The sequence below is a fragment of the Panthera uncia genome, chromosome B1 (genome assembly GCF_023721935.1).
Source record: "Panthera uncia isolate 11264 chromosome B1, Puncia_PCG_1.0, whole genome shotgun sequence".
In the NCBI taxonomy this organism is placed as follows: domain Eukaryota; kingdom Metazoa; phylum Chordata; class Mammalia; order Carnivora; family Felidae; genus Panthera; species Panthera uncia.
In genome coordinates this window covers 19,401,410-19,413,301 of record NC_064811.1, presented here as the reverse complement: position 1 = coordinate 19,413,301, position 11,892 = coordinate 19,401,410, and the positions used below count along the sequence as shown (strand labels likewise).

At 49.1% G+C, this 11,892-nt stretch overlaps 1 protein-coding gene across 5 annotated transcripts in view; it reads left to right on the top strand.

Annotated features, from left to right (window-relative positions):
- The first annotated feature begins 6 nt into the window (after window positions 1-6).
- CCDC149 (coiled-coil domain containing 149) overlaps window positions 7-11,892 on the top strand; it is a 95,923-nt gene continuing 84,037 nt past the window's right edge. For 2 of the 5 annotated variants that reach the window (XM_049630393.1, XM_049630392.1), the window contains exon 1: window positions 7-135. In XM_049630393.1, coding sequence (XP_049486350.1) covers window positions 88-135 — 48 coding nt within the window. In that variant the 5' untranslated portion in view covers window positions 7-87. Of the gene's footprint in view, window positions 136-285; window positions 520-574; window positions 1,255-8,081; window positions 9,721-11,892 lie in introns of those variants that run through there. The other 3 variants (XM_049630394.1, XM_049630395.1, XM_049630396.1) reach the window with 3 other exon arrangements.

Sequence of the window (11,892 nt, the reverse complement as noted above, 5' to 3'; positions counted from 1 at the left end):
CGGGTGGCGGCGGCGGCGGCGCGGCGGGAGGCGGAGGCGGAGGCGGGCGGCGTCCACGAGGCCGGCCCGCGCCCGCAGGAGGAGGCCATGAACGGCGACCGGACCGAGAGCGACTGGCAGGGGCTGGTGAGCGAGGTGAGGCCGAGGCGCCGGCCAGGCGGGAAGGGCCGGGCCGCGCGTCCCCGCCCCGCGCCCGCAGCACGTCCCCCCTCCCCCGGCCCGCGCCCCCCTGGGTGGCCGAGCGCGGCGCGGGGACGCGCGGGGGGCGGGGGACGCGCTGCTCTCCGACCCCGCCAGGTGCGCCGCTCCTCGCGCGCCTCCCGGGCCGGCCGGGCGCCGCTTCCACGCCATCTGGTGCCGGCTTCAGGGGAGGGGCCTTCCCCCTCCCGCGGGGCTCGGCCCTGGATTGGAGAGCGGAGCGCGGGGGACCCGGCAGGAGAGGAGCCAAGCCCCACCTGCCTTCCCGGTCACCACCGTTGTGGAGCCCAGCGATTGGACGGCCCGCGCTGAAGCGGAAAGGTGGTGCCGGGGAGGGGGGGGGGATCCGGGGCCCGGGGGTCCCCCCCCCCCCCCCCGGGCCAGGTGGAATTACCTGCGGTGGAGGTTTGGGTGGGGGGAGTTCGGGGTCCTCCGTAGCCTTCATTCAGTCACTTACTTCTGTCAACAGTGTGTCTTGCGGGCCTACTCTGGGTAAGGTGGAGAGCCATTTATCAAAGGAGCGAACGACAGGTGCGAAAGGCACTCGATTCCCGCAAGCAGAAAACACCAGCCCTCTTCCCCCCAAACCCCTTTGTCACAACCACCCCGGGGTTGGCTTTTAGTCTCCTGAGCTATTGCCTCTTCAGCCCAGCCTGAGTTTTTTGGCCTGGGAGGGGCTGTCCGGCTTCTGCAGGTGACAGTGAGGGCTGATGTCTCCCTGTCACAGGTAGGTCGCTCGTCCTGACTTACCGCCATATGTGATGGCAGTTCCCGGTGCTACCTAGCCTTGCTGAGCACCCCCCTCCCCCCAGTTTTCCATTCTCTCCGTCCGGAGAACCATCCCTTTGCCCAAAGCCAACTTGGGGCCTCTTTGACTTTACTCCTGTGCACATAATGCAGGGTGTAGTGATTTGCTCTCTTCCTTCCCCTGTAGGATGTTAGAAGGGAAGCCCTTATACTTTCTCCTGTAATCATTTCCAGGGCCTCCAGGTCAGGCGGATAACAGTACTTCACATCTGGTGTGTGCAAAACGTTGTATTTCTGAAGAGGAATAAGGTGTCATAAGTTCTCCCTGGTTTAGTTTGTTTACTCTTGGTTTAGTAGCTGAAAACTCCTAACTAGACAGTGTTCGGATGCATTGTTTTGCGGCCTGCGCCCTCCTGTCTCCTCTAACTCCCTGGCTCTATGTCAAGGGACAGATCCTCCAGGGAACTTTCAAGAATCAAGAATCATACCCAGTAGTCAAGGAGGCTTGGGGTGCCTCTTCATAAGAGTCCAGGGTTAGGCTCTGAAATGGCAGCAGAATGTTCTCTACTCCAACAAATATGTATCGAAGGTCTATTAGCAGCCAGGTATCTCACTAGGTGCTTGGGATTCAGCGGCAAAGAAGGCAGACAACCCCTTCTGCTCTCAAAGAATTTCTGGAACCTGTGCTACAGTTTGGGAGAGTTACGCGATAAACATGAAGAGAATGCTAAAGGGTGGAAAACCAGAGGAAGGAAGTGCTTCATTGCATCTGAATATGCCTCCCCGAGGTGGCCTTCCTTCTGCCTTGCACTGACCACACTACTGTGGCCTGGTGGTCTCCCCACCGGGATGTGTGTTTTACTTGGCTTTGATCCAGGGGCCTACACACCGAGCTCCATACACAGCAGGTGCTCAAAAAATGCTTATAGAATAAATCAAGATCCTGACATGTGCCTTTTAGGAGTTGCCTTGCCTATCCCAGCTGGATTTCTTCAGGGTAGTGCATTCGTGCCTTCCACAAACACTCAGTAAAGGCTCTAGGGCGTGGAAGGCACACAGCAAGGAGCTATGCTTGCCCCTCTCCTAATACCTCATGGCTGTTTCTTGAGTCCTTCATCAGTGTTAAGTATTTTACATAGCCTCATTCTCATAATGTTATAAAGTAGGAATTATTTCTCATTTTGCAAGTAAGGACACTGTGGCTCAGATAGGTTAAGGAGCTTGCCAGAGCCTCACAGCTGGAGCGGGCAGAATTTGAACCCTGGTCTGACTCCAGAGCTTGGAATCATTAGGCCATACTTTGTATGTTAATCATTGGTTCATCTCTGTGTATCTTCAGCTAGACAGCAGGTTCTCCAAGAGAGAGGACCATGTTTTATTCACCTTTGAATCCCCAGCGACTAAATCAGTGTTCCTCAGAGTACGATCTACAGATCACCTGCACCCCAGTCATTTGGGGAACAGAGAGCGCAAAGAGTCACTCTGCATTTTTGGGAAAAATGCAAGTTTTAAAGTCTCTCCCCGGATCCGTTGTGCATTTCCCCCTCTTCACCGTGGATCCTTCTAAGTCTTAACCCCCCAGTAGCTGTGAATGGGACCTTATTTTGAGATCGGGTCTTTGCAGATGTAATTACGTTAAAGACTGTGAGATGAAATCATCCTGGATTTAGGGTGAGCCCTGAATCTAATGACTGGTGTCCTTATAAAAGAAAGTAAAGATAGATTTCAGACACAGAGATACAAGGGAGAAGACAATGGGAAGGCACAGAGAGGGAGGCCATATGAAGATGGAGATCGAGATCAGAGTTGCACATCGAAAGTCCTGGAATGTCAAGGTTTGCCAGCTGCCACCAGAAGCTGGAAGAGGCATGGAACAGATTCTCCCTTAGAGCCTCCAGAAGGAATCAGTTCTTCTGACACCTCTTGACTGTGGACATCTGGTCTCCACAGCTGTGAGAGAATACATTTCTGTGTTTTAAGCCACCCAGTTTGCGGTAACTGGTTATGGCAGCCACAAGAAACTGATACACCGATGGCATGAAAATGCCCAGGGATATAACCTAAAATCTACTCTTCTCAGACACTGAGCTACCCAGGGGATTCCCCTGCCCCACTCAAGTTTAGCTGGCCGGGTGCGGACTGGGCCTGGCGTGGAGATGCCTGCTACGTAGCCAATAGGATCCAAGGGAGAGAGTGGTCAGTGGCTGGTGGTGTTTCAAAGTGATTTTGGAATCCAGCCAGAAGAACTGGGGAAGACAGTCACCAGACATCTGACCTGAGCTGAGTGGGCCTTTTGACGGCTCACATCGATTTCTGCAGAGGACCTGGTTTCTGCCTCCCGCCCTGGACACGCACTCCATTGCCCTTCCTGCCCAGAGCTCTGTGCTGCCTTTCCATCGGTATGCTTCCGCGGCTCGCCTCTACCAAGCCGTCTTCACTTAAAATGATCCTACAGAGATCAGTTTTATTTTCATATTTTTAGTATAACTAGCTGAAGTTGCAGCCCACTCGTAGGCCCCAAAGTAAACACGGCCATGCATGTGAAAGAAGCCTGGCTGACGTTCTCTTTTAGAAATTAAATGTCTGAGGAGGGGGAAATGTTCTTCCTAGCACCACCTGAAGTGATCTTCTAAAAGATCTCTCTCTCTCTCAGGGAGAGATCTTGAAATGCAGCCATGCAGATAGTCAGTAATTTTTTATTTCTAAAATAAAAATCCTGGCCACCTCTTGGCCCGCTGCCTTATGATAACCCATGCCTAGTTCAATTTCACTATTTTCACCATTTGAATTTTGGTTAATTAATTAGATAGCAGTCAGCGTCGTATTCTTTGAGTGTGTTGTGTAACCCTGCACCTCTACCCAGAATAGAGCCACTGACATTGGAAGGACAGAGATTGAATAGGCCCTATGATTAATGGTGTGGCTTTGGGTCTGCGTTGTTGACTGAGCTCTGTGGGTGAATCTTGGCTCTACTTCTCTCTGGGTGCAAATGATCAAAAACCCAACCCAAAGCGGTTTAGCTCAGGGAATTTATCGGCTGATGTTGTGGGTTGAATTGTGCTTCCCAAAAACATATGTTCAAATCCTAACCTCCCAAAGCTGTGAACGCAACCTTGTTTGGAAATAGGATCTTTGAAGATCAAAGTTAAGGCAAAGTCATTAGAGTGGGTTCTTTTTTTTTTTTTTTTTTTTTTTTTTTTGGGAGAGAGAGAGAGACAGAGCATGAACGGGGGAGGGGCAGAGAGAGAGGGAGACACAGAATCGGAAACAGGCTCCAGGCTCCGAGCCATCAGCCCAGAGCCTGACGCGGGGCTCGAACTCACGGACCGCGAGATCGTGACCTGGCTGAAGTCGGACGCTTAACCGACTGCGCCACCCAGGCGCCCCTAGAGTGGGTTCTTAATCCAATGACTAGTGTCCTTACAAGGAGAGGAAAATTTGGATGTAGGGATGCACAGGGAGAAGACACTGGGTGAAGTCACAGAGGAAAGAAGGCCATGTGATGACAGAGGCAGAGACCAGGAGTTATGCAGCTAAGGAGTTCCAGAGATTACTGGAAACTACCAGAAGCTAGGAAGAGGCAAGGAACAGTCCTCCCCTGGAGCCTTATTAGGGAGCATGGCCCTGCTGACACGTTAATTTTGGACTTTCAACCCCCAGGAGTACAAGAGAATTAATTTCTGTTGTTTCAAGCTGACCAGTTTATGGCCGTTTGTGACAGCGGCTGCAACAAACCAATACAGCTGACCTGTCTAGTAATTCCAAGAGAGGAGTGGTTTGGGCCCCAGCTGGATCCCACACTCAAATGGGCACTTTCTCTCTATCCGTGAGTCTCCTTGCTGTTTGTCTTAAGTCTCAGCCTCCCGTCCTTTTCAAGTTCAGAGAGGAAGACAGCAACCCTTATGTAGTACGTCCCATACAACCGCAGGCGTCCCTCCATTTGAACCCACCTAGATCACTCACCTGGCCTGGAAGACAGTGGCTCAGGAGTGTGGTAATCTGGTTGTGAGCCCTGCCCAGGAAGGCCATGTGGCCTGAGAGTGGGTCCTGCTCAGGAGGCCACGTGGCCTGAGAGCAGGCAGGCAGCAGGGGCTATTTGCCCGAAGCAGAATGGACCGGAAAAGTCCCTGCACTGTGCAGCTTCTCTGAGCCTCGTTTTCCTAATCTTCAGATGGGTAATGAGTACGTACCCTGTAGGTGTGTGAGGGGCTTGCTAGTCCTTGGCCGTCTGCCTGGCAGGTGGTGTTTAGTGAACGTTAGTACAATGAGCATGAACCTCAGGACAGAAACTTAGGCATTCATGAAATGAAAACGTCTATATTTTGCTACAGCATGTGAATTTTGATTACACATTCCCATTGTAAGGGTGATGGAAATGTACTTTGGGTCGGAGTCCTGTGTCTCCCTTTCCCCCAGCCTGTGTTTAAGTTGTAGGGGGCTTAAGTGGTTCTCAGCCGCTGGCAGGGGTGACGGGGTAGGGGTTACGCACCCCGTCTGGGCTACTTTCATATAGTCACAATCCCCTCATGTTTCATCTAGTATCTAGTCATAGGTCACGGTTGTGTCTCTCCTTGTCCCCCTCTCAGCAATGGCTTGTACCCCACCCGTGCTACTTTGGGTGAACGAAGAACAAGTTGATATATTTGCTCCTTCACGGCTCTGAGCCTTGCTCAGAGGACCTTGCTGAGCAAGGGGGACCTTGCTCTCTTGCCCAGGGTAAAGGCAAGGGATTCATATTCCGCTGCCCCCAAATCACTCCTGAGCTGACGGAAACTTTTGGAAACTATTGTGCAGTTGTCTGCATACATACACCACATGACACCGGGTGGGTCCAAGACCCTTGAGGTTATTGTCTACTTCCCCAGAAAGAAGGGTGAATTTTTTGGGTTAAGTTTAAGCTACTTTAACAAAGATACCTACCCTCAAAATATGTTGTTTTAAATAAGGTGGATCTGTTGGTCTCTTTCATGTTACAGTGTGGTGGTCCAGTCTGGGAGGCCCTGCTCCGTGAGTCATCTAAGAACTCAGATTTTTTTTACACCTTCTTACTCCAGTGTGTCTTAGGGGGTGGTCCCCAACTGTATGTATGAAGCTGGTTGTTGCCATGTTTTTGTCCCAACCCATGAGAATGGGGGAAAAAAGGGCAGGGGGAGTCCAGGGTGAGGGGCTTTTTAAAATTAGGGATGACTTCTGCTCACATCCCATTAGTCTGAGTATAGTCACGTGGCCACACCTAGCCATGGAGGCTAGGGAGGCTAGGGAATGGAACCTTATCTGTGCCCAGCTTGTACTTGGGAAGGTTCTCTTATCACCACTGAGATGGTTTTTCACAGTTTGGGAGGTTCAAGAGTAGAAAGGGTACATAGGACATGAAAAACATAACCACAAAAGGAAAAAAGAATAAATTGTATTTTATCAAAACTTAAAACTTCTGCTCTTTGAAAAACTCCTTTAGGAAAATGAAAAGATAAGCCACAGACTGGGAGAAAATTTGTGCAGAACAGAAGTCTTATATCTAGAATATATAAAGGACTCTCACAACTGAATAATAAGAAAACAAGCAGCCTAATTTTTAAAATGGCAAAAGAGGGGTGCCTGGGTGGCTCAGTCAGTTAAGCATCAGACTCTAGATTTTGGCTCAAGTCAAGTTCATGGTTCATTAGTTTGAGCCTCTCATTGGGCTCCACGCTGGCAGTGTGGGATTCTGTCTCTCAAAGTAAACAAATAAACTTTTTTAAAAAAAGAAAATGGCAAAAGAGTTAAATAGATTCTACACTCAAGAGATTTGGATGGTGGGGCACCTGGGTGGCTCAGTCGGTTAAGCATCCAACTGTTGGTTTCAGCTCAGATCATGATCTCATGGTTTCATGAGTTCGAGCCCCTCATCGGGCTCAGAGCCTGCTTGGGATTCTCTCCCTCTCCCTTTCTCTCTGCCCCCCCCCCCCACTATCTCTGTCTCTTTCAAAATAAATAAAATAAACTTTAAAAAATTAAAAAAAAGAGATTTGGATGGAAAATAAGCACATGAATATATACTAAACAGTGTCAGTCATTAGAGAAATGTACATTGAGACCGCAATAAGGTTCCACAACACAACCTGTCAGGAGGGAAAAACAAACAGATAAAAAATGGATAAACCGAATGCCGCCAAGGATGCAGAGCACTGGAAGCCCCATGTGTTGCTGGAGGAATAGAAAGTGGTTACGGCCACTTTTGAAAACAGTTGTGCAATTTCTCATACAGTCAAACAGACGCTTAACCGAACAACCCAGCCGCCCTGCCCCTGGGTGTTTACCCAAGAGAAGTGAGGATGCACATCAACACCAAAGCCTGTATGTGAATGTTTATAGCCCTTTTTTTTTTATATAATCACTGAGAATGGAAACAGCTCCAGTGTCCGTGAACTGACGAGCGGATAACTGTCGTGCGTCCATGTAATGAAATCCTGCTCAGCGTTACGAGGGGACAGGTTACTGATCCATGCAGAAACATGAATGAGCCTCCACAACATTTGGTACACCTGAAGCTAGCGTAACATTGTGTGCCAACTATACTAAAAAAAGCAAAAAAAATTGGCAAGTGATGGAAACCAGAGGCTCGAGCCAAGCGTACCTACTGTAAGATTCCATTAATACGAAATTTCTGGGGAGGCGCAGCTAGAAGGACAGGAAACAGATCAGTGGTTGCCAGAGCTTGGGAACAGGGTGAGCAGATTGACGGCGGGAGGGCACAAGGGAACTTTGTGGAGTGATGGACATATTCTGTGCCTCAGCCGTGGTGATGGCTATGTGACTGTACAAGTGTAGTGAAATTCATAGAGCGGTACACCCAAAAAAGATGAACCTTTCTCTGTGTGAATTGTGCCTCAAGAAATCGAATGTTTTCAAAATCTTTTTTTAATATTTATTTTTGAGAGACAGAGAGAGACAGAGCGTGAGTGGGGGGGAAGGGCACAGAGAGAGAGAGGGAGACACAGACTCCGAAGCAGGCTCCGGGCTCTGAGCTGTCAGCACAGAGTCAGACGCAGGGCTTGAACTCATGAACCGCGAGATCATGACCCAAGCTGAAGTTGGACGTGTAACTGACTGAACCACCTGGGTACCCCGAAATCTAATTTTTTTTAAAGGGGAGAGATGGATATTTGAGATAGACATTGCTCTGGAGAGCTTTATTCCTTACCTCTTCACATCCCACTTCATCAGGTTTCCAGCACGACTAGCCGTGCTCCCCACCCTGGTCCCGGGGTTCCCCCTCCACTGCCCTCACCCAGGCGGATTAGGCAGAGGCTCCGTGCTCATTCTTAGAGACTCACTGATAGCCAAACTCTCTTTCTTTGCCCTCTGATTCTGCCCTTTCCTCAACTTTGGAGATCTTTCTAGTCTTTTGGGAAGCCATGGGGGAGGGAGCTCCTGGGGAGACTGTTCCACGCCCTGATGTCTCAAGGACCAGACTTCCAACACTGAAGAGCCAATCGCTTTGTTACCTGTGTTTTGCTGGATGCTCCCTTCCTTGGAACACAAAGGCAGAATGTCTGGTTTCTTAAAAAGGCAGAGGGATGTGTAGGGAGAAACAGGGTAGGAATTATAGGAAATGGAGGCAAGGTGGGTAGATAGGACATCAGTTAATATTTCAAAGTATTATTCATATTAATAATAGTATTAAATGAAAAAAACCAGTACAGAATAGCAGGCACATATATAGACACTTGGTCAGGCTTGAGAGGTGGGAAAAAGCTTCCTAGAGGCAGTGGAACTTGAACTGGGTCCCTCCCCTTTGGTTGAAGAGGCCATGGGTGATCATGATAGAAGCAGGCATGAACACTGGGCTGGCAGTTGACCTTTGAGGAAATGCTTCTGACCTTTGAGGAAAGGCTGGAACTAGTGGGTTGAGGTATAGCAGACATGAAGGTTGGAAGAGCCAGGGTGGACCAGATGGTGAATGACCTCAAAAGCAAGACAGAGGGCGTGCTCTAACATAGCTGGTAATGGAGAGGTGCTGGACACTTTTTTAGCTGGGGTACAAGTCGATGAAACTATCTGGGATAGATCTGTTTCCATCGAACTCAGTGATCACTGAGCCTCTAACAGAGTCTGCGAGGCACTATGCCAGGCAGCGGGGATGTGCAGACAAATTTGGTAACTTTGCCAGGAATCGGGGACAGACAAGACGAGGGACTAGCAATCTAGTGTTTTCTGTCACCATCAGCATTTCCGATTACTCCTTTGGCACCGAAGCCATGCCACTTACATGCTTGTCTAACTAACCTATAACGTGTCTATCTCTCCACTGAACCCAAATGATCTTGAACTCCTTGAGAGCAGGGACCATGTGTTGTTAATTTGTGGCCTTAGCTCTCTTTGCACTGTGCTTTGCCCTTTATAGGAATTAAGTAATTGTAGGATATATGAATCTGGATGTTTGAATAAATGAAGTGGTAAGGAGATAACAGCGTCCGTGGGAATAGAGGAGAAGGGATGGCTAAGAGAAAGGTTTTGTTTTTAATGACCCCGACAGGATTTCATAGCCAACTGGATTGGGAAGATGAAATGGAATGGGTCCAAGATGACCCGTGATGGGTGGCTAGAGAGAGGCCGGGCTGGGCATGATAGAGGATTGGGAGTGGCCAAGTCTGGTGAGAAGAGATGGGTTCCATTTAGAACTCTGCATTGTTCAGAGTTTCCTGGGAGTACTTGAACTCTTGCAAGGCAAGCTTAGTGCTTACTGGGAGCATTTTGGATGAGCAGCTATCTGCATAGTGGCAGGCTAATTTCAGAGTAAGTTTATTAAAATTAGCATGTGGGGGAAAGTGAGCACAACTGCTATTTTTAACTAATAGGATTCATGTTCTCTCCTGTGCAGGGAAATTCGCGTATGCGCTTCTAAAATTGACAATTTCTACTCTTATTATGTTAAAAAATTAATTTAGTGACTTTCACATTGAATAAAATACATTGGCTGAAGATTAGAAGAGGACTTTGGCTAGTCCCTGAATGAAAATGACCAGAGTGAATGACATTTCTTACTCACCGCCTGGTTTTCCACTAAGAAAACCACACTGGGGCTTTGGGTACCTCATGGTGGAGATCTTTGCTTAGTGGAGAGTCTGCATCTCTCTGTGGCCCATCAGGTGACATGGTGCCCGTGGGAGGGGATAACTGGTTCCCAAGGAATGTAAACCTTGGCTGGTTTTTGTTTTGAAGTCTTCCCATTTTCATTTTCTGTATAAGTTTGTTCAATAATCTACTCTGTTCCTATCACCTTATGCTGTTTTATTGTGACATGTCATTTATGCCCAGGATATCAGATCTTCTTCAAGACAGTCTATCCTCCGTACAACCAATCTATTATGCCACCTTAAGAAGAAAGGCACTTTTCACTAAGTCTTCTTACTCAGAAACCTTCTTGGCTCCCCATTATCTGGTATTCAAAGGCTCCCCTCAAACTGGCCTTGAGCTTTCCAACTTTATGTCTCATTGGTCCCCTCAGAAACTGAGTGTTCCAGACAAACTGATCCATCCTGGATTCTGGTTCCTACCTCATTCCCACATCCTGATCTCATCTGGGTGGGCCTTCTACTTCTTCCCAGACCACAGCCCTTACTAGGCCTCCAAAATGGAATAGAAGCCCGCATCCCTCATAAAATCGTCCATGACCACCCAAGCTTGAAGTGAACTCTTCAGCCTGTTTCGTTACATAGCTTAGACTCCAAGCCACTCATATAGCACTAAAATGCTCCCAGAGAAATATAGGGACCTTCTCTGTGTGTGGATCTCAACTCCTACACAAGTTAGTGAGCTCCTAAGAGAAGGGACTGTGACAAGCTATGTTGGGTGGGTAGGAGATAGGAATGAATTTCATGCTATGACTCAAGAGGAGCAGAACTGAGTGGGGATACTGAATAATACCCAAGAACCAACCCAGTTCTGACCCATATACAGGACCTCTACTTTGAGGTCTTCACTCATGGAAAAGTGACTCATCAATGTGCCTGCCCACCTATAGCTTTATTAATGGTCGACACACAGGTAGAATGTTACCGATGACATGATTATATCCTCTGAGCAGGGGAGAAGTTACCTGGGTGCAGTGGGAAGGTAGCTGATCTGCCGGGAGTCAATGCGATAGGGATGAGGGTCGAGAAGGACACAGGAGCCCACCTGAGCCTCTTCCTTGTCCCCTTGCTCTCCTCCACTCTCGATCCACCTGAGTCTGCCTTCTGCCCCTTCTTTTCTCCTGCAGTGCCCTTGCCAAGCCCATCCAAGACCAGACTCCTCTCTGCCATGCACAGTGGTCTGTCCTCAGGTTTCAGCCTATGTGGTCCTGGCTGTGCAGCCTCTGACACTCCACTCTTCCTCCCCCACCTGCTGGGCTTCTGCATCCCTACACGTGGCCACTGGACATGTCTCCAGGCACCCTACACTCAATGTGCCCTAACCCGAATCCATCCTCCCTCTGGCTTCCGCCTTTCCTATCTGTCTTCCCTTCTTCCATCCCATCTCGATTGATGATGTCGCTACAGAGTCGTCTTTGATCGTTCTTCCCAGCTGAACCCAATCTAATTATTAATCAAGGCCCGTATTTTCTGCTCTTGAACAAGTCTTTAATAAGGGCTCTGTGTCGCCATTTCCACCGTCCCACCACGGCTCAGATTCTCATTCACTGTCCTCAGAATTATCTGCTACATCCTGTAAGACCTTTCTTCTGTGTCCTGTCATCCAGCTGGAGTTGTCCTTATAAGCACTGAAATGCTTTACCACTCCTTTGCCTCAAGCTCTCTGATGGCCCTCAGGGGCCTGCAGAGTCAAGGCCAGTCCCTCAGTTGACCTCCAGGGCCCTGCTCCCTCCTCACCTCCAATGATTCCCCTGGGCCCCTTCTGCCTATCCACTCCCCCACTCTCCACAGAACTCCTAACAGATACCAGATCGTTCCATGCCCTGAGGCATCT